At 47.5% G+C, this 22,629-nt stretch overlaps 1 protein-coding gene and 1 long non-coding RNA gene across 2 annotated transcripts; both read left to right on the forward strand.

Annotated features, from left to right (window-relative positions):
• The first annotated feature begins 1,001 nt into the window (after window positions 1-1,001).
• On the forward strand, window positions 1,002-7,603 carry LOC122162863. Its single transcript, XR_006169707.1, has 3 exons — window positions 1,002-1,271; window positions 2,446-2,561; window positions 7,275-7,603. It is a non-coding gene; the product is annotated as an uncharacterized LOC122162863 (long non-coding RNA).
• A 6,634-nt stretch (window positions 7,604-14,237) lies between these two features.
• On the forward strand, window positions 14,238-18,733 carry PROK2 (prokineticin 2). The gene is made up of 3 exons (XM_042823569.1): window positions 14,238-14,315; window positions 17,040-17,165; window positions 17,911-18,733. The coding sequence occupies exons 1-3, from the start codon at window positions 14,238-14,240 to the stop codon at window positions 18,034-18,036; spliced, it is 330 nt and encodes a 109-aa protein (XP_042679503.1). The 3' UTR covers window positions 18,037-18,733.
• The last annotated feature ends 3,896 nt before the right edge of the window (window positions 18,734-22,629 follow it).

Here is a 22,629-nt window from a genome sequence, read left to right on the forward strand (position 1 = left end):
CTGGACTGACATGCACTTTGCCTCTCTGCGCAAAGTGATCGATTTAAAACTTGAAATGTGTTTAAGTAGCACTTAATCAGAAGGGCCAAATGTTAGTGCTACATAATTCATTTTGCCTTAGTTAACTTTTGGGCACCATGCTGAAAAAGATTAATTTTGCATCTCTCCGTATCATCTGTGCAATAGGAGCAGCAGCAGCAGCCTTGCCACAGATATTGCAAGCATGCTCTTACCTTTTATTCAGTTGAGTTCATTTTTATCTCTTTAATCGTAAAACTATAAAAACAAGATGATATTGGCACTGGTAATTGTGTAACAAACCATTGGGCAAGAAAGAGCACATTTAAAGTTGTGTTATAAGCAAAGAAGATTTGGGGGTATTAACGACCTTGAGTATTGAAACTGAGAGAGTGAAACAAATGTATGGGGTTACAGTGCATTTAGAATACAGGAGGGAAATAATAAATCAGATGAATAGTTGTAAGGAAATTGAAAATTGTGGGGAGAGAGTAGCAAAACTACACAGAGATTGAAGGACTTATGCCTCTTGCTAAGAATGGTAATGAGAATGTGCGATTTGAATAGGTCTAAACTGCCCTTGAAATATCATTATAACTTATTTGAAAAGACATTTACCATTTGTATGATTTTCCCAAATGTAATACATTTTCTTGCATCTTTGTTCATTCAAAGCTCCTGAAATATGCCTGAAATAAACCCACATTGGAGTTGAAAATAACATAATGTTCCAGGAAGTCAAATTAAAAGCATTTTTTTAATCAGTGGGGCCTCCACAGGAAAGCATTGCTGTGCAGGGAGACAGAGGCAGTGTCCAGGTTAATTTTCTTTTCTGTTCTTCCTCCTACAAATAAATGACCCAATGGAATGAGAAACATTGATCACAAATCCAACCATCCCAACAGTGTGCCCCAGCACATCAAAACACCCCACGTTAACCTTGTTAGCACTACCTATTTTTTTTTCCTTGCAGTTAGCTGTGAGCAGGGCATGGATGCGTGCACTGCTGCGTTTGCTGCGGTTACACAGGGCTGTCAGCACTGTGATGGGAATGCTGGGGAGGCAGCAGAGAAGCTGAAGAGGTGAAGCAATTTAGGACACAACCCAAAGGTTATCCAAGCCATCAGGAAGCTTCACGTTGGTTCCTGCAGCCTTTGGCAAAGGCGTCCCCTCACTGCAACCACATCTGAGCCACTGCAACAGGCATTTCTTAATAGCGCTGAGAAGAGAAACAGAAGAAAATTTCTTTGAAGGTATGTGCCAATCTCCCAAGTAGCATTTCCAGCAAAAAGGCAACATAAGAGCTACTACCGCTGCAGACAGAAAAGGAAAATGCAGTCTTCTTCACCTCCCCAAAGCCGCAGTGCAACTGGTGCTGGTAAATGGCTCTGAAATAGAGGCTCAGACTTTCACCACTGCTTGCTCCATTTGTGAATATGTTCATCTTGATGAACTTAGAACTAAGGTTGTGAATGTCTTCCAGTTAGCTGTATATTGGAGGTTATTGTAAGTCCCTTGCAGGGAGAGGGTATGATTTATTTTAAATGGTGATTGTGAGCACTATTTTGTAAATAGAAACTCACTCCCAAGGCTGTTGTTGTGTTTTTAAGGCAGTCTCCCTGCCAAGGCCCCATGTGGGTTGGGATTGTATGCAAAGATGCCATCTCTTCTTTTCAACAACTATTCCTCTCTCATTGTGTAAAATCCACAGTTTTACCTGGGCCTGAAGAGGCAGGAGGAGAGGAAATAAAGGCAAATGGAGGAGAGCCATTTGCCACCATCCAAACAGGTGACTTTTTTTTCCCTTTCTTAAAGATTCAATGCACAAAAGTCACAAAAATCAAAGTTACAGTTCCCTCAGCAGCCATAATTCTGCTTCTGGCAGAGCAAGAGCGAGGCATAAATATGAGCTCCTACCCTGCTGTACATGCTACATATGTGCAGGGAGCTAAGTTATGGGTGCTGCGGGAGCCATGATTTTGAATGTCCTGACTTGTGAAGTCCAATATTCTAGGTAGTTTTTTTCCCCTCCTTTTTACTCTGTATAATTATAAATTATATTACAGCTCTTGGTCTCCATCATACTGGCACAGCAGTTTGGGTTATGTGATTGGCTGGAGACTCTCTTCTCCATGAGGAAGTGATCGCAGTTATTATGCGTAGAGTTGTCAAAGCTGGGTCCATCTTCCTTTGCAGCACAAACTTTTAAGCTGAGCTGTGTCTCTCAGCTCTAACACTAATGGTGAGACAGGGAAGCACACATCATTAGCAATCTACATGGGAATGTAACCCCATTGTACATGAGTGGTGATGTTGGTCATTCAGTAGGTATGTGAAGGGAATATATGTCTATAGAGATATGACATGGATTTATGGAGATAGAATACAACCCTAAATGCCTCATGTCTTTTTGTTGATGTGTTTCAGGTTACCAGGTGAGTCTTTCCTGTGGATAACTTGCCACATTCTGATCATGGATGTAAAACCTAAGCTCATACTGCATCTAAAAAAGCATCTTTATCAGTTCAAAGCTAAGACTGAAGGTAAGTTTTGATTGAAGCTGAAAGATCTTTAGTTGCATAAAAATTTATCCCTGCAAAGGACAGTGCCTGAGATTCATGTGTATAAGTGCTTTGCTGAATAGAGGTTCAGATATGTTTTTTGTTGATTTGTGACCATGGTTTGTAAAGTTGAGCTTGTGCTATATCACTGCCTTAAAACCTCATCCACATGACAGAGCATCATCTTTATATTCTGACTGCAAATCTTCAGTATTGAACTCTACGAACGTTCAAACTCTGTGAAGGCCTACGTAAGAAGGAATAATGTGGTATAAATAAACTCCATCTGACTTTTTTTATAACGCTTTGTGCAAACTTAACATGCAAGTCAGGTGTCACAGTAACTGTTGGAAAAATGTAATGCTGACAGTATTTGGTAATAAAATAATAATCGCTGCATGTATCTCTGATGGAAAGAGATTCACATCCTTTTGAATCCCTAATTGTGTGCCACACTACATTAGAGACAGATAGCTCCATTGTCTCCACCTTTCAGAGATGGGAAATTCAGAGCAACAGCAAGATGTTCTAGAAATAAGCCGGTTTAATGAAGCAGCAAATTAGACTCTTCTATCTCTTTATTTAACATGTAGTCCCTTGAATTTATCAGAGTTCATTACAGGGATGCAAAACAGAAAAGAAGCTGCAAAATTCATTTGCAATTAGAGCTAATGATTTTGAAAATGGCTTTTCATATTTTTATAGATAACGGCTATTATTCATTATTAAATTTGTGTCACGTTTACTCTAATGAAATGACATTCTCTCCCTTCCCTTGTTTCTATTGTTTATGGCTTGGGTTCCATAAAAGGAAGAATCATAAAGATGCTGTATGTTTCTTGCCAGCCTGTGACATAGCTCCTGATAGCTTACTTCTGTGACTCATGTCAGAAGAATGGTTTTAAAATTTCCTTCCCAATTTAATACTTCTATAGTACTTGACACATAACAATACCGAGTAAATGCACTGATCCACTCTTCCCCATAATTTCAGCTTCACAGGAGGAGTAATGGACTCAGGGCTGTAAAGTTAAGGGAGGAAAATACATTCAAACAGCAAAATGAAGACAGATTGAGCTGCTGCCCCTTTCCAACCTCTGCTCCCCACCCAGACAGCCCCTCACTGCTCCGCTGTCTGCCTTCCCCTTGTCCTCACTCCTGTTGTTTCACAGATTTTTCATTAGGACAAGTTGAAAATATATTTGATATTGAGTCAGGGATGGGCGGGCAGAACAGAGCAGTGGATGAATTTGAGGGAAGAGATGGAATTTGAAAGAAGCGAGCGTCTCTCAGAAGTCATGGCCAGCCCTGTACTACACACCTGCCCTGAGAAAATCTGGTTTTGTGGTTGGTATGAGCACAGCATTCTGAAGCTGCAAGCTTCTGTCGTGCTGCAAGCTTATTAAGATGCTCTTTAACTGCTTAATAATAATCAAAGTTGCTGAAGATTATGTATTGTCAGTTTGCTTACCCGTGTAACATCATTTCTCTGCTTTCTTTAATGTCTGTATGTATTATTAATAGTTAACAGCCCTTTCTCTAGAATAACAGATATGGAATCACCATTTCTGACGTAGGAGGCGAAGTGAGCTGTTTATGTTATTTTTGAAAAGGATCTCCTGACATGTTATTGCTAATGACTAATGCTGCTTTGCTCTGCTCTTTGTTTCTTTCCATCCCCTCTCTAGTTTCAGCCTTTCTTCTGTTTCTTCTTAATGTGATGAAACCTGAGTCTGAATGGAGAAAGTTCATTCGTAATGTGGCCAGCCCTGCGGTGTTGAGCTGAGAAAGTCTGCGGTTATCATTTCCTCCTCTGGGGCATTTGTGGATGACCATTGCTGCCCTGGGAGCACCCGCCTGCTTGGCAGCCCCGGCCCAGTCTGCAGCCATGCAGCATGGCGTATCCCACCCACAGTGAGGCTTTGTACCAGCACCAGCTGGCTGGGGGTTACAGCCCAGGGCTCAGCACTGGTACCTTTTGCCTCCCCGTGCACACAAGGCCAATGTGGGTCTCCCTGACCTCGTGTGTCACCAAGGGAGCTTGCTTGTAAGTTTGTACAGTGCATGGCTAGGAATCAGCTGTAGCAATCTGCCCACAGAACTCAAGCAACACCAGAAAAACTCATTATTCAATACCTTATTTCATACTCTGGAAACAAGAGCAACAACCCCAGCCCTTCCTCCCCTTACAGTGGTGCGGTTTCCATCAGTCTTTTCAACTCCTAATGAGATTTAGCTCTGGGGAGGGATATTTGTGCCAGAAGGACCGAGGCTTCTGATCAAAAAGGCATTGAAGTGTGCAGAAAAGTTCCTACAACATTTGGATCAAACCCCATTTCTGTATGGAAGAACAGAGCTAATGCCACCTTAGTGAAGGTTTTAGGAGCTGTCTCTCGGCTCCTACGTCAGGAATGTGTTTGTGGAAAGTCTGTGAGATCTTACCAAATGAATTCGTCAGAGATTCACCCTGTGCCAAAAGACACGTCGCCCTGGGGATGCTTGCACCAGTTCGTGGCCTCCTCTCCTGCCCCAATGCAAAGAACAGCTCCTGCTCATGGAGCACAGGCTGCTGTCAGAGAGCTCAGCAGCATCTCGAAAAGCAAAACCCTCTGCTCCTCCTGCAGGAGATTAGAGCTGAAGGAGGGAGTGCAGAAAAAGTACATTTTCTGCTAACAAACAGAGCTGAAGTGACAGGGAAGTGGCACTGTGACACACACACACAGTGTGCACCTTACTCTGCCATTCCCCTGATGATCAATGTTACCCGAGGCATTTTGCAGATGAGTGCAGTTACCTCTTATTCCCAGTAAGGACGCAATGTGAAATGCAAATACTCGAAAGGTTGGGCTGCTGTACAGCGGTAATTAATTACTCATGCAGTTATGCAGGAATAGAACAGCAGTAGATCTTTGAGTTTATGATAAAACAATCTCAAAAATACCCTGGGCTGAAATCGACTGTTGTGTACATGCATTGTTTTCCCCTTACTGTGACCCACCTGGATGCAGCCTGAGGCTTTGCAGAAGGGCCGGCAGCCCCCAGCCCTGGCCTTGGGAGCAGCCCAGCACATCCTGTCATTGACCTGATGGTCCCATCCTGGCTGCTACAGAGAAACACCAACTGTGGGGACTGGGACCAAAAATACCCACAAGCCGCATTACAGCAGAGCTTCTCTGGTTCAGCTCTTTCCTTCTAATTAAACCACTTTGATTGTTATCACAACAGCACAAGGGCCATGGAGGGGAGAACATGAGCACCTCAGGGCTGGCTGCAGGCTGCAGTGCCTGGAGCTGAGTGCTGGCACCACAGTGTCCCCAAGGGTCGGGTGGCACGGGAGCCATCATCAAACCCAGCCCCATACATTCAGATGATTAATTTCTGTGCCAGCACAGCCTTCACAGATACACACGAGGCCCTGATCTTAATGAATCACGTAAAATGTTATGCCCTTTGGAAAGGCAAATATAACCCAAGTAATTATGAGCTGCTTTTTTTTGCTTTTTTTTCCCTGTCTCTCAAGGTCCAACTTTGACTATGCAATATGCTGCTGCTACATTTTGTGCATGAATGCACATTTTGTGAATGAATCTTCACTGCTGGAGCTGTTGTGGGACATGGAGGGAGCTGAGATGCTGAGGGCACCCTCTGCACTGACCTGCCCATGAGTCTGGAGGAGTAGAAGTGCATGGGAGGACGTTGGGTGCTTGCCTTGATGGCACAGCCCAGCCTTTGGAGCTGCTGAAACTGCTGCCACCCGTGGGAATAGCTGAGGATGGGATTTTCTTTATCAAAGACTTTATTCCCCTGACAGCTGAGTCTGAGCTGTGTGTCCACTGAATCCAGCCCTTTCATTTTCCCCCTTTAAGTTTTGAGCTCACAATTCTCATGCAGCGAGGGCAGGCTTAAGCTTGACTGTCAGTATAAAAGCCTTTTCTTTTCGTATCACTTCTCCTCTGCAGTTCAAACCAGCTCCAACCTCACTAACGTCAACTTCAAAGGCTTCCTCGTGCTGCAGCCACAGCTTTTCCTGCAGAGCCCATCCTAGTGTCACCATTAGGTGCGTGGATGCCAGGCATCAGCCATCATTTCTTCTGCTGGCATTGCTGTCCTGGCAGCAGCAGGCTGAGAGCTTGTCCTTGTGCACAGAAAGCCCCCAGAGCCTTTTTTTTTCCAGCTGACGTTGGATCAGGGATGGAAACATAAACATGCGCAGCCAAAGTCCTAAGTTCCTTGGTTCCAAGGCCAAAGGAAAGCCCCAGCTCCCATGGGAGGCAGTTCGTTCCTGGATGCTGCAGGATGAGCTTGCTCTTGCTGCCCTCATTCTGGGCAGCTTTCTGCTGGGGGAAGTTTAAGATGTCGATAAAGATGATAGCGCATGGAGCGATTTCTTTATATTCCTGATCTATTGAAACAAGTTGTATTTCCCTGGGTTTGTGTTTAATGTCATGCAAATAGGAGCATTCAGTTGGAGAATAATATGTGCATGATAGATAATGTTGAGGCGTTTAGTTTTATTTTGAGCAGAGTATCCTGTTTATGCTGCTAGGAAAAGTAAAAGCCCCATCTATGAAAATTGCTTGTGCTTTTTTCAGATCTGAGCAAATCGTTGACCACGTTGCTCTGAGCTGTACTCAGGAAGGGCAGAGAAGGGAGCAGAGGAGGGGAAGTCTCAGCTATTTATGTTCATTCATATAGGAGGAGGAAACAGCAGGAAAAGGTCAGCTGCAGGAATTTGGATTGGTGCAGCTGTGCAATGGAAGATGAAATATGGAAGACCTTTTCTCATAGGCAATTATCACCATGATGTGAACAAGCATTTAGCAGCTTCCTGACCGAACAAGGGATGGGTATGGGTGATGAGAGGTAAGTCCCTTGACACAATGCTTGTTAAACATAGAGCAGTTGCAGCTTAAAATGCCATCTCAGACAGGGTAGCAAAACGAGCTGGAAGTGTCCCAGCTCCAACTGCTGCCCTTGGAGAGACCAAGTGCAAAGGATACTTTGATGGAAGCTGTCATGAAGACTGAAATGTGAAAAAGGAAAAGATTTCACAGTGGCTTTGAACACCCCCTAGAGCAGTCCCTGGAGAGCCCATTGAGAACCCTTGCCTTCCTGCTCATCACAGCACTCAGCAATGCCAAAACAAGGAATCGCTGGTTACAGCACTGGCTGGGATTTAGGGTAAACTGAAGGAAATATTTCTTCATCTATAGTGTAGTCACTCCTTGTTGCTGCAGGAAGTTGAGCAACTGGGTTTAGAAAGAGCTGGTTTTAGAAAGAGATGGAGCACTACCTGCACACTGTGCTCCATGCATCTGTGAGTATGAATGCAGCCAGTGGTTCATGCAAATGCATGCTGGGGACCTCGATCTGATGTCCCGATGCTTCTCAGAAAAAGGACTCAAATCTCCAGCTGTGCAAGATGAGCCTGGCTGGGCTGTGGTCTTCTCAGTAAATAAGAATATCTGTTCCTCATTTATCTGCTGCACAGGCTGGCTGCAGGAAGAGTAGCATTAGGAAATGAGGCTCCGCAGGGACCGCACGGTGGCGTGAAGTTAGGAAAACGTGATGGGCTGTTCCTTTCCACTGCACACGAACATCATGGCACCAAGATATATTGGTCACCAAGGATTTCCCGAATTAGATGGGCCATGATTTGAGTTAACAGCAATATGAAAGAGGCAACACTTGCAAAACACAAATGGCAGCACTCCACTGGCAGCAGCCCACTGGTTGCTGGAAGCTCCTGTGGGCCTTCTTCAGACTCAGCAGAATTTGGAGGAGGCTTTACTCAAAGAACACGAGCATCTTGAATATTGGGGCTTCTTTATGTCTTCTTGAACCCTATTTTCAATGCAGTGTGCTGAAAAGGGATTTGCTACACAGCACTTGAAAATGCAGCCTGTAGAGCAAGAGTGTGGCTGCTTACTGGCAAGCACCCAGCCCCTCTCTCAGGGCAAAAGGCCACTCACCCTGGTGATGCTACTGCATGTGTGAGAACGTGTTTTTGCAAGTGTAGTGGCTGGACTGGTTTCCACCAGGATTTAATCTGCTGCTATCATCCCAGCACAGGGTTAAAATAGAGCTGTAGCGTGTGAGTATACTGTCAGATCAACAAGAAAGTACACGATGCTCTCATTCACTGATGGTCTCACTCAGCTGAGACCCACTCACCCACGACCACATTGCCTCAGGCAGAGATGCTTCTGTGGAACCTTTGAGGATAGGAGATGTTGTCTTTTGGTCAGCAGATAGGCGTGGAAAACATCATGGCCTTGTCCCTCTGGGCTTTACCTCCATCTGTGGTCCATCTCCCCAAATAGCGAGTTGCTGAAGGGATGAAGCACATCTTCCCAGCATGGCGCTCACCACTGCTGCAGGGAGCCAGCCCCAGCCTGCATTGCTGGGGTTTTGCTCTCGTTTGATCTTTACCATAAAAGCAACCCACGTGAATTCCTGCAACAACGAGCTGCCCTTTGCACTAGTGGCTGTGGAAATGGGAGCTGGCAGGAGATCAGAGCGAGGAGGGTGAGCGGGGTCATTTGTCCTTTGTAGCATCTCACCCGCAGGTGACGCAGGAGGTCGCACTCGTTCCTTGCAAGCTGGGTGGGAGCTGCACCCACAGCCTTCCACTGCCACCTCCCTGCCAAGCCCAGTGTCTCTGGGAGAGATGAGAAGATGATAACCTCCTGGAGATGAGAAGGACACCGCGACTTTCCCTCTGAGTAACCCCAGCACACTGAGATCCAAGGTCCATGTCAGTGTTTTATATCTGTATCCTAACAATAACAGAAAAAAAAGAGAAAAGCCCACAATAAAGCCCCCAAACTACCAAGCCGGGGTTTTAGTCCTTTTCCCATCCAAAGCTGTTCTTTAATGTGGGCCTGGGAAGGCAGACATTTGTTAGTTGTCACCCCAGCCATGGCTGGAGTGATTCAGGAGCATGCAATTTGCTCAGTACTCTGGGGTCCTTGGAGATGCGTGTCACCAGAGAGACGTCAGAATCCTCAAAGTTCACATTTAGAACAAGGAGTGAAGTTTCCACACTGGGGATGGCTCTGGTGAGGTGAAGCAGTTTGCAGCTGTCCCTGCAGGGCTTTCAGTGCGTGCTTTTTGCTAATGTGCCTTCTCACTGGGATTTTCACCTTTCTGAGCAATCTCACTTATGGATGAAAAGGAGAAAAAGGGATTCAGCGGTACTGCAGCTCTGGCGCTGAGTGGAAGCCTTGCCTTTAAGCAGTGGTGGCAGGGAGAGAAAACGAGGAAAAAAAGGACAGAAGTGAGAAAGGTGGAAAAGATAGTGCAAGAAAAAAATCTTGTGATGGAGCTGAAGGCACAGGCTGGAAAGCAGATGAGATCTGCAGCTGTGTCCTCTGGCCTCGAGCTGCTAATAAATGACCCATCCCTGGTGGAAGCAGAGCTGAACAGAGCATCCCAAGGCTGGCAGTGGCATGGCAGGAGCATCTCCATCCCCTTCCCACCAGCCCATTGCTTGGCTGCAACGAGTTGGGGCTGGCAGGAGGCCGTGCTGGTGTGTGCTCAGAAGAGAGAAGCTTCCTCCCCAAAGCAATCAGTGGGAAGAATAAAGATTGAAAGCATATTTCCCCAAAGTCCAGTGACCTTCCCGAAAGCAACACTATGTCTTCTTGGCAAGAGGTCTGCATTATTTAAAAAGACATACATGAAAGTTGCAGAGGGGCAGTGAGTCCCTGTCTGTCACATAAATCCCACTGATTCACTTGCAGTTGTGCCACCCTGGAATGTGGAAATGCAGTGGCACGAATGTAGAAGAGTAAATACAAGGGTATAAGTCAAAGGAGTCGTTTCTCATGAGAAACAAGGAATCAGTAGTTTTGTTTGTGTGACTGCACATTTTATTCTTATTTTTGTTCTACTGATGCCACAGTTTCATGAGTAGACACTGTAATCTTCAACTCCGAGCTGATGGGAGGATGTGTACTTTGCAGTCCAAGTGATTCATGTGCTTACATGATCCAGCACAGTGTAAGGGAGCAAGAATCCCTAATCTAGAACATTAGCACTTATCTGTTAAATGCTCTTTTTTAACAAGCTGCAGAACCATCATCCTTCTTCTTACATAAGGTTCTTCGCAGACTACTATGACAACGGCCCTGAAAAACAGCATAATGAGACACAAAGAGTGCGAGGAACACGCTGCTAGAACAGCAGCTCATCACAGCTATTCTTATCTGACCTCAGAAAGGAAAACACTTCTGGATGCTTTTTGGTCGCTAATGATGTTTTCAGCTCTCACTTTATTCCTGTGCTCAAAGGGCTGCTTCTGTTGTTGAGCTCGTGGCTCGCTGGGTCTGTGAAGCTCGCAGGGCAGAGCTGGGTGGCTGTTCCTCCCCGATGAGGAGGCTCCTGCAGTAACACCAGAGACCTGGTGGAGTTTGTGGGTGTGCTGGGGAAGGCTGGGGGTGGGATGGGCTGAGGGTTGTGATGATGGCAAAGCCTGGCTGAGGTGTTGTGGAACTTGTTCCCAGCTTGTATTTCTTTGCAGAAGGTGGAAACCTGTGGTGCTACAGGGTGTGATATCACCTGCTGCTCCAAGTAGGTTAAACTCAACTGGAAATGAGGTTTTCAGGGTCAGAGCAGTTTACTGTTGGAGGTGGTGAAATCTTCCCTGTTTTCAGTCCAGGTTTGATTTCTCTTGACGTATGCTCTTGTTCAACAAAAGGTTCATTCTGCCTATTTAGCATTCACTAATGGAACTTAGACCAAACCGCCCTCTTCTAATCCTAAAACTTGCAAATCTCTTAAGACTTGTCATTTAACCAGTTGGTTTAACTGGTGCTGGAGGCGAGTCCGTGGTGTGGTAACCACAGAACAGACGGCCGTGGCTCTGGCCCGCAGGCAGCGAGCTGTCCCCTCCTGGTGGCCAAGGCCCGTGGTGGGGCAGATCCATGCTAACCCCATACTGCTGCCTGCAGGCAGCGCATGCTGCACCCCTCCTGCAGCAGATACAGTGTGCAGCTGAGGCAATCTTTAGGAAAAAGCAGAACTTGCAGCCCTGGGGAAGGCTGGTCATGGTCCTGCACCTGTCCATGGAAGCACTTGATACAGGTGATGCTATTCTTCCCATTCTGGAGTCAGCAAACTTGCACTGAATTCCACCCATTGCTTGACACCTAGTGTGAAAGATCGAACAAATTACATGCTGTTGTTATTAGGAGAGCTTTTAGGACAAGAAGTTAATTCTCCTGTCTCACATTATCTGCTTTTTCTCAGTTCTTTTATGAGAAAATTTTCTTTTTAGATGGCTGATTTATTCCCATTCTTAGTTTTTTCAGGAACCTGTAAACTCTGTAGTGCATTATCACTCGAATAGGCCAAATAATTATCTGAATGCCTACTCACAGACAGTTGGCTTTCAGTGAAATTGAGGCTTCAAGGAGAATTAGATAGAGCTACTAACCACACTGGGAGCTAAAAATATGCATCTTCAAGAGCTGAGGTCTTTTACGTGATCATCAATTCACTGTGTCAAATCTAACATCGCGTGGGTATTTCAGAACGGTATTTCCTGATTCTGATGTTTGAGTTTTTACAATAGGAGACATTCAGCAAATTTAGGAAGGTGATCTGAAAATTCGGCTTTTGGGGTTCCTTCTTTTGAAACTTAATCCTTCCTGAGCAGCCAAAGGTGCAGCTCCACAGAAGCCCTAAGGCATAACAGCACTGAAATAAGGAGACTCACCTCCCAAGCTTTGACTTTTTTTAGAACATCAGCCATTTAATTGGACCCAAAAAAATTGGTATTTTTCATACCAATTTTGCAGTCACCTACAGGCCGTGTAGATGTGTAAGACCTTTTCTAACAGCAGACAAGCTCTAGCACGTGTTGGTTGTGAGAAGAATGGCATCGTGATGGATGTTAAGTCCATTGCAGCCATCCAGGGTACAGCAGTGACCTCCTGGGCTGGCAGCCTCTCACACATCACACCTGTGGTGCAAACAGCATTACAAGCAATGATGTCCATGATGTAGAGCTCCATGGCGTTATTTCCTCCTTTTTAATTCATCTTTAGTTCTGCTGTGGTTTTGAAGCCGAGAATGATAATTTGTACTTTTTTTTTTTAACTTCTGTGCACCTGGGCATTATGGAAATAGTAATTCATGTTTTGTATTTATTTATTTGTTGTTTGTTTCTAGGATACAAATAAGAATTAAAGCACACTGTGCCCTTCAGCTGGCTCGACTGGTGATGGCTCAAGCCAGCCACGTGGGCTCACAACAGCCACAAATCCAGCCTGGTTATTTTTAATACTTCTTGTGCGTCAAAATCGGCCTATCCCAATTTGCTTTTAAAGCATCCTTAGAGTGTGACTCCATTTACTCAGACCGTATTTGTCTTGAGTGCACTTTTACGAAATAGCCATGAGTACCAAAAAGGCCACGTCTGTAATGCAAACAGTGCCAGACAGCCCGACCCCCCCGGGGGTGCCGCCAACAAATCGATCCGACAGCTCCCGACCAGGATGGAGCGGAGCAGGGCTGTGCCCAGACAATAAGTGCGTTATATGCTCCCCTTCAGCTGCACTTAGCCTCACTTCAGCCAAAGAATGAGACTGTTTCAGGAATCGTGTAAATATGGGCTGCGCAAAGACTCAGCCTTCCTGTTTGGAAAAAGAGAATTTGAAAAATCTGAGAGAACAGGGAGCTACGTGTGGGAAGGGGTGAAGCAGTGGGGGTGGGAGGGAGGGATGGGCGAGGTGGGGACAGGGAGGCAGAAAGGGGATAGAGATGAATTAGAGGAAAGGTGAAATTAAGAATAGAGAGGTGAAAAATAAGGAAAAGAGAACAGACAAAAATACAGTGAGGGGCACTGAAGAGAGCTCTGCATGTGTTTCACTGCTTCTCTGAAAGTTTGCACATTCACTGCGCTTTGGTGTCTTCTCTCCAGAGGGGACGGAGGTTCCCAAAGGCAGCACCGTCAACCCTTCCACCTCAGCAGCCCACAGAGGTGATCAGCTATTGTGCTGGTGCTGGGGCTGCAAGAAGTGCCGAGGGTCCCCAACCTCACTCCTCTCATTTCTTCCTCTAAAGCTGGACTGGAGGGAACTGGAGAACCACAGAGCCTGCAGGAACAAAAGCAGAGAGGACTCGGGCATTGGTGTGGGCAGATCTTCAGGCTGGCACCAGCCACTTTGGGCTGCCGCTAGCCTAGGATGTGCCCTAACCTGCAGCATGGTCTCCCACCTGCTGCAGGGTCCCTTTGGACCTGCTGTGTGATGCTCCCTACATCTCGCAGGACGCCCCCTAGGATGTCCCCTGGCTGCCGCGCGATGCTCCCTACTTGCAGTAGGATGCTCCCTGGGGTTGCCCTCGGTTACTGCGGGACATCTCCCCAGGACCCACTGAGCGATGCCTCCGGGGATGTCCCTCGGCAGTAGCGGGACACCCGGCGGCTCGCCCCCCCGACGTGCCCCGGGCTGTCCCCAGCCGACCGCTGGTGCCCCCCCGCCTCGCCCCGGCCCCGCCGAGGGGTGCGCGCGGCGTCCCGCGGCGCTGCCAGGGCGGGGGTGACTCACGGCGCGGCACGGCAGCCCCCAGCTTTATAACGGCCGGGGCGGCACCGGGACGGCTCCACCGCGCCGCGCCCGCGGGGAGCGCAGGGGGCCGGGGGCCGGCAGCATGCGGAGCCTGCGCGGAGCTGCGCTGCTGCTGCTGCTGGCGTTGCTGCCCGCGGGGCGCGGAGCCGTCATCACCGGGGTGAGCGCCTTCGCACGGCACCGGGACGGCACCGTCGGACGCGCCGACGGGAGGAGGGCTGTGCGGGGGTAAAGGGTGCCGGGCTGGGGGTCTCCGGGATAACCGATAGCGGGACGGCGGTCGCGGGGCTGTGTGGGCGCCGGAGAGGCGTTGGGACTTGTGTGGGTAAGCGACAGAGAGACGTGCGGGGCTCTCTGGGGCTGGGGCTGAGCGGAACTGGGGGTCTCCCTGCGCTGAGCGACACCAGGACTTAGGGGACTCTCCGGGGTGAGAGATGTCCGGGTGGCGGCGGGACCCGCGGGGCGCTGCGCCGAAGGATGCGCAGCACGAGGTCTGTGCCCGGGGCGCTGCTCCCGGCGGGGCGGGGGCTCCGGCCCTCCCGCTGCCCCCGGCGCTGCCCGACTCGGGGTCCGCGCGGCTCTTGCAGCCGTGTGCCCACCCGGCGGCACCGCTACTGCCATCACCTTTACTGCCATCACCGCTAAACGCTGCTTGCTTTTTTTTTTTTTTTTTTTTTTTTTTAAGTATGACCGTGCTGGTTTTTTTCCTCACTGCGAGCGAATCCTCTGTTGTTGTTGTGTGTTTAGGCTTGAGATTTATTTTGCTTGTGATTTTTTTTTTTTTTTTCACAAAGACGTTATTCAACCCGAAGCGTTGCATCACTCCGAAGTAAAATGATTTTTCTCGTGTTTGCTTTGGGTCGGTGACCCAGCTCTGGCATTCTTTCGGCAGCTCACATGGCTGCTGGAATCACCAGGCACTGCGGGGCCGTGCGGGCTGCGGGTGTCCTCTGGACTCCAGAGCAGCTCCCGGGACGGAGCAGAGTGTCAGCAGGAAGGAATCTTTCCGTAGTTGAGAAACGAATGTTCCTTTTCAACAGAACTGTTTCGAGCAACGAAAGGACGGGTGTACGTTAGCCTGTCGTTAAGGTTGTGGCTACACCTCTAAAGCATAATGAATAAATTAAATAATTGCGAAGCTCTGAATCATAGATTAAAGACACACAGCGTTAAAAAATCAAAAATGTTTATACTAAAAATGTTACTTTGGTAACTACTGCAGTGTGTTTCTGCTCAAGCTGCTCTGATGGGTTTTTGGCTTCCGAACGAAAAGGGAAATCTCAGGTGGAAGCTGACATACGTGTTCTCATCCACATCCTCTGAGACAAAGTGCTCTTCCTTTGCAATTTAAGACTCAAACAGAACCTTGTGGCAGCTCATGTGCTGATTTCCGCTGGCTCTGGAGCCAGCATTTCTTCATGGACTTTTTCTCAGGCTGCGTTTTCCACAAAGCTGTGTGAAAAGGGGCACTGAGGGGGATGAGCTGTGCCCAGAGCACGGCAGGAAGGTCGGGGTGAACAGCAGCACTGGGGATGCATGCTTTAATAGCTCATCAAACATTTTGGAAGGGGGATCTTAAAAGCTCTGCCAGATGAATATATGTATGTGCATGAGAGTGAGTTCTAAACCATAGCACTGTTCAGCACTGCTTGCCTCTCCCCAAACTGTTCTGCACCCCTTACACTGCTCTGCTGCGGGCAAAGCGACTCCAAGACCATCAGTCCTGTGCCTAGGGTAAAATTATACCATCAGAGGGATTGTTTTATTTTATTTTGAGAGAGAGAGAAGAAAGAAAGCAAACATTACCTACCTGGAAGGCTGCATTGTTAGTTTTTTGGCCACTCTATCCTTTTAAGTAAATATGCTGCGTGTTTGGGCTTGCTCACAGCACAGAGCTCTGCTTCCTTACATGCGTTGAGGAGAAGTGCTGGCCATTGGGTTACACACATACTGACAGTAATTGCAACAGCTTTTCCCTAAATTACTCGCTGATCTGGCATTGCTGTTTGAAACAGTGCAACGTTTACTCAGCAGAGTGCAATCTGTTGGCATTTATCATGTAGATCCCAAGGTGAGACCCGTAGGCATTGACTCAATGACTGTCCTGCTGAGCAGCCTTCCTGGCTTTTAGGTGCATTTTTAGAAGCTGCCTCTTGCTGTGCCTCTGGCCTCTCAGCCCCATTGCCAGACATGAGAGCAGCAAGGTGCCTGACCCTACTGTTGGGGCATCATCAGAACCTTTAACTGACAGAATTTCTCACTGCTTTGGCAATGAGAGAATATGATTGAGAGTCCGATGATCTTCTGGTCTACAAAAAGAAAGATGTGCAGTAACCTGTTCCAAGCCCTAATATATCGATTGCTCTTCATGGTTTCTGGTTTTTGAAATACACCCAGTAGCTTAATTTTAGTTTGTGCTATCTAGGCCACAAAACACATTGGATAAATGACTGATAATTTCAGTTTCCCCTTGCAGGGTATGTGCTACCACATTTTCTTGGGCACCGGCACTCACACAAAGTGTTTTCAGTTATACAGTTGGGACATCTTTTAGTTACACGTAATTCTACATAACAGTGTACATTCCCTATTTAAACTTGTATTTTATCTACTTCCACTTGCAGTTTGCTAACAGAACTACCAAGCACTTGCATTTGAAAGGCACTCAACCATCAGACATTACCATAAGAAACTAGAAGGAATAGGTCTCTAGAAGTCTTTAAATTCACGGGGATGATTTCAATTCTTAGCTTCTCTTTAAGATGGGATTCCATTTGTCTGGTGCCCTGTGTCCTCGCATCTCCCTGAGCTCCCTTAGGCTCCGGCTATGGGTGAAAAGTATTTATGCAAACAGAATAAACAATTTCTCTTTCTGGAACCGCAGGCCTGCGACAGAGACCAGCAGTGTGGAGGAGGGATGTGCTGTGCTGTCAGCCTATGGATCCGCAGCCTGCGGATGTGCACACCGATGGGCAATGTAGGAGAGGAGTGCCATCCTCTGAGCCACAGGGTGAGTAGGGCTGAGGAGCATGGCTGCAACTGCAAATGGTCATAGCCTCTGTGGTTATAGGCCCTGTGATGTGCAGAATGTAACAGCATCCTTATTCCTGGTGGGGATCCTGGCTGGGACCAGGTGGAACAGAGCTTTGTGTCCCCATCAGTAGTGAACCCATGGCCACCCCAACACCTTGGAGACCTCCAGGGGACCTACAGATGTCTGGCGATTGGCTCCCCACCTTCTGCTTTCCTTCTCAGCAACGAGATGGTGTCAGCTTGATGCTATTAGCAATCTGATGGCATCACAAGGGCAGGGTCTGCAACACGTCTGTAGGTGGCATCACTACTATTATGCACCTTGCATATAGACCCTGCATCCCTCCCATGTCTCTGTGTTACCATGCTGCTATCACCCATCCTAAACCCAGAGCTATGCATGTGGAGGGTTTAGAATACATCACTTAGGCTGCTGGAAGCTGCAATGAGCCAGTCCTGCCAGCAGCAGAGCTGTGATTGCAGGTTCTGTGTTGCGCAGGCAGCCGAGAGATGCCATTCCTGCAGGCTCTGCGGCCGGTGACCCAGGCTGGGCTGGGATAAGGTGCAGGGAAGTTGGAAGGGGTACTGGGCAGGGAGAGCCTGCCACTGTGGGTCGTTATGGTGCCACTTCCTGCGCAGGCTGCAGGGCACTGCTCTCTGAGCGCTCCTACCGCAGCTCCGCCGTGGCCGTGCCCTGCTGACACCCACGTTCCTCCTTCCAGGTGCCCTTCCCAGGGCGGCGGATGCACCATACCTGCCCCTGCCTCCCCAGCCTGGCCTGCATGCGGGCATCACCCAGCAAGTTCAGGTGTTTGCCGGACTTCAGGAAAGAAGACGTCTTCTTTTAGCAGGAGCTGCTCGGTGTTCTGAGGAGGAGCCGCCCGTGTTCTGTTTGTTGTTGTGATGAGCAAGGTACTCGCTGGGACCCCTCTCCCATCCTTCCCTGCCTCACCAACATCACAGTGATGATGCCGTGCTGTGCTGTAGCGGCCAAGGTTTTCTGAAGGGCTTTCATTTTGAGGGGGGTGAAGTGGGATTTGCTGCGCAGTGCAGATTTCTGACATAAGGAGCACTGTTGCTGGACAGTCCTGTTTGTGTGGCTCCAGCTTAACCCCAGAATGAAACCAGCCACAACAGTTATCACCTTTGGAAAACTTTGGCTGCATTTTTACTCTTTGGAATGCTTGAATCAAACTGAGATTTGAATAATTATACGGAGGGAAGCATATAACAGTTACCGAAAACCTACCCTTCTATTTCACTCCTTGGTTAATATAACTGTCTGTAAGTTAGGCACACCTCCATGTTAAACGTTTAACCAGTAGATGTAGATTTTACACTTTTAAAAAGTGGCTGACAGAACCAAAGCATTTCAATACTCAAAGCATTACAAGACTCTGTTATTTTAATACTCTGAGATTAGGAAAAGTCTTTGTTACTGGAGTTGGTGTAAAACTACCTGATCATCCCAAACTATGTATTAAGATGTAGTTTATATTAAAAAAGGAACCCTGACATTTATTGTAATGGGCTGCCTGACTTCTTGTATATGTACCGAATTTGCTGTGTAAAAATTCTGTATCAGAATAATGGCAGTATATTATTTGATTTATTTTAATATTATAACATTATTTTGTCATTGTGGTTTTCAGTTTTTATTCAGTGTACCCTGTGATCGCATCCCTGTTATCACAACCAAGCTGTGCTCTGGGAGGTGGAGGATGGGGAACGTTGGAGGAGTTAAAGTGAGAGGTTTGTCTTTGCACATGCCTCAAAGCCTTCAGCCTGTCAGACGTGCAGTTGGTGGGTTCTCTATGGAGTACCATGCAACTATGCAACTCCATGCTTACTTGTGGCCCTGGAGATGGAATTCTGATAGTTTGTGTGAGGTTCACACATTTCTGCTCTCAGACATGCAAACGTATGCTGCCTCTGGGAAAGGGAAGCTGCTCATCTTCCAACAATCAGAGCCTTTGCTGGTGGTGATGATGGGATGGAGCAACTAGCATGCTACACTAAAGCAAACACCTGTACTGCTGAGAGGACACATGTCCCAGTGCATTCACCAGGCACCTGCCCCCACGGCCCTCTGGAAGCAGCAAGCAGCCACTGGAACTGCTGCTTTGGCATTAGAAAAATAGATTTGGAGAGACTGGAGGGATGGCATTGCACCTTTCTGGCTCAGAGCAGCCCAAGCCCAGGGCTCATGTCCTGATGCCAGCACTGATCTTTACCCACTAAGACCTTCTCAGGTTCTCTCTGGGCTTCCATTTTTAGGAAGGAACACAGAAACAGCCCAGATGTGCGTGTGTCCCCACCTCTCACTCCATTCATCCCCACAAAGCACACGGTCAGAATGGATCACAGCAGCAGCTCTCAGCCCTGCTCCTGGCTGCCACTGCTGTGACCCTGCAGCAACTGCAGGCTGGTCTGCATCAGCTTCTGGCTGTAGTGCTCTCCTTCATCCTCTCTACCTGGGAGATCCATGCTAATGCTGAGTGCAGTTTTATTAACATTGGAGAAATATTATTAATTATTAATACAAATATGTGCATTAATCTTTAATGTTATATTAATATTGATATTACAGGCATGTTACAGAATAACGATGCTATCACTTCAAGCTGGGAGAAGTTCCCTGTTTATCACCAGATTTTGGCTTAGCAAAAAACCATTGTAAGAAAGGATGCTGCAAAACATAACGAGCTGCTGCCTTAATTTGATTTCTTGCTAATTAGGTAGGTGAGGCGAGGTGCTTTGCAGGGCAAGCAGCACCTGTGAGCCTGAGGGATGGGGAGCAGCACAAAGCCCAGCTGGAGTGTGGCCTTGTCTGCACTCTCCTGCATATAATCCCCCACTGGGAAATGCCCCTTTTGAAAGCCTTACGAAGTCTTTGGGTGTAGGTGGTAGTGTGTAACAAATTCTCTTGGCTGCTTGGTCAGTGGGGCTGAGATCTGAGCAGGTGTTTGCCCTAACCAAGGCCTGGGTTGTGCATGAGGAGCTGAAGTTAGTACAAGGCTGGGGGTCATCCAGGTGGGCTGGAGAGCTGGAAAAACAGCCTGTACTGTGTGGGGCTGCTATAAGGTATGTGAAATGGGGTATTTGGATTTTACTCATGCTACTATGAAGGTGGGTTGGAAACCTTGGGCTTGTTGTTGTTTTGTGGCTGCACCATGTGAGATCTCATCATGTGCCCAGCAAAGAGGCCCTTTGCTGATCTGCACTGTCAGCACAATGAGCCCTGATGCTGTGCAGCCCCAGTGAGCAGAGTGCAGCCCTGGGTCCTTGTGGACACCCTCCCACTCCAGCAGCACTCTGATTTGTTATTACTGCACAGATGGATATTCAAAAGAAACAGAAGGTGCTGAGAGTCCCTTGATTTAAACAAGATGTCTCAGGAATTTGATCTTGACAATGTGTAACATGTTTTCCAGAAGGAATTAGAAAATTGCAGGAGGAGAAAAGGCTGTGCAAATACAAGGGGATTTTGATAACTGCAAAATCAATGTGCCTCTCTCTATTAGATAGAAATGAAATGCCAAAACAGCGGGGGTACAGCTGTTACTGATCAATGCTGTGAGCACAGGAATGGAGATGAGCTTAATGCATGTCAGACGTAGAGAAAATCACCTACAATTTCCTAAAGGAAAGTGAGCAGAACCAAGCCCTGCTTACTTCTCTTGCACATGTGAGCATGCTTTGTTGTTCATCACGTGGGTGTTTGTGGGCTCTTTCTCAGCACAAAAAGGAGATTTTCTTGTCTCCTTTTTTTGTTCCTACTCACATGGATGAAGCCTTATCAGGAGGGTCCCTGAGCCCTCTTGGTACAATGGCGGAGCTTTTTGGCTGCTGTGTTGTCATCATTTCACCCTCCACTCTGGTTCCTCTGAACTCCCTGAAGTCTCAAACAGACCTTTACGCATTGCAACAGAGCTTTTGGTGACCTGGGGCTGGCTTACATCAGCACTTTTGCTCAGACAGAGATTGTGTAAGCAATAGAGTAAGGAAACGTCGTCCTCTGAGTGTTTGGGATCTACAGGGACGAAGTGGGCACACCTCCATGCCCAGAGGTGATATCACACCATGGCTTCACGCTGCCTTGTCAGCTCCTTGACTTGGGTGCCCACGTTCCCCTTGGTCTGACTGTACATTGTATGCTCAGCTGCTGTCCTCTGCATCCAGATGTCCTCTGCCCAGCTGGATTTGGCTGGGCAGTGCTGTGTATGGGGCCCATGGAGGGGAGCAAGCAGGAGGGCCCCACTGATTCACCCAGCTACCGGGTTGCTCACTGCCTCCTTCAGCTCCCCGGTGACAGATGGGAGCAGATTGAGAGGTTTGATGGAGGGAGGTTGTATTTCACTAAATCATCCCTCTTTCTCTCACTGTCAGAAAGCACCCAGACTTCTGCTCCGCTTCTAATTCTGCCTGTGTTTCCCCCTTCTGGATATTTTTTTAAACGGCAAAGCCCTTTTGGCTCTTATCTCTGCTGAATTTTCTGAGAGCTGCACTGGTGTTTGTAAGGAGTGATAATGGGTAAGGAGTGATAATGGGTATTGTCAGGCAGTGAAAGAAAGGAACACACTGCTTTCAGACAGACGGGATGTGGTGCTGTGTACAAGTGCTCCTGGTTTTTGCCACCCCAGGCACTTAGGCAGAACCCTGGGCACAGTGTGGCTGCTGGCTGTGGGTGGGCACATGGGCTGCCGCTGCTCACAGATGGAGCACCCTTCCTTCCCTGGATGACTTGTTCCAATGATTAATCATCCTTCCACAAACATAGGACTGCATTTTTTAATGGCACACCAGTAAATAATGCTTTAGGAGGGGTGTCTCTTCCCTGGGTGATCGCCTGATTGCTGCCTACTCTATCAGCACTGATGAGTGCCTAAAATTAGCCAGGACTTCACAGTTCCCTGTGTCCTTGCAAGACTCGCTTTGAACTTGAAAGCCTCCTACTCAAAGTGCTCTGTGGCATCAACCTGGTCATAGCAGAGGCAAAAAACACAGTGTTGAAGAAAGTGGCCTTCCAATAAATGCATCCACAGTCAGACCATGTATGACTCATGAGATCAAAGGCACAGTGCAAGTGTTGAGGTCATTAAACATGAATAGAAATACAGAAATGCAACAGCTCGCATTAAAGGCTTAGCTTGACTTTAAAGCTGAGTGATGAAAGCTTCTATAGTCAGCGATTGTTTGCCTGTGATAAAGGTTTGCTCTGGCCTTCAGTGGTTCTGGGCTTTACGAAGGTGAGCCAGAATAATTAATCATTTTTTCAGATATAACACCAAGGCTTGGAGCAGCCAGTGACATGGCCAAGTGAAAATGGGCTCAGGGATGTTCAGCATCAGCTCTAGGGAAAGGCAGAGTGGTGCAAAAGGCCCACTGAAAATTCAGCCCTCAGTCACCAACTCTACAGTTAATGGGTGAGTGAAGATCAA

This window comes from Centrocercus urophasianus, unplaced genomic scaffold (genome assembly GCF_019232065.1).
Source record: "Centrocercus urophasianus isolate 14NV4802_14NV808 unplaced genomic scaffold, USGS_Curo_1.0 seq_22, whole genome shotgun sequence".
NCBI classification, from domain to species: Eukaryota; Metazoa; Chordata; class Aves; order Galliformes; family Phasianidae; genus Centrocercus; species Centrocercus urophasianus.

Excerpts from the sequence above, each read along its gene's own strand:
- PROK2 (XM_042823569.1), top strand. The coding sequence starts at position 14,238 with ATGCGGAGCCTGCGCGGAGCTGCGCTGCTGCTGCTGCTGGCGTTGCTG. Across the intron at positions 14,316-17,039 it reads GCGGAGCCGTCATCACCGGG|GCCTGCGACAGAGACCAGCA; the intron begins GTGAGCGCCTTC and ends CTGGAACCGCAG. Across the intron at positions 17,166-17,910 it reads GCCATCCTCTGAGCCACAGG|GTGCCCTTCCCAGGGCGGCG; the intron begins GTGAGTAGGGCT and ends TCCTCCTTCCAG.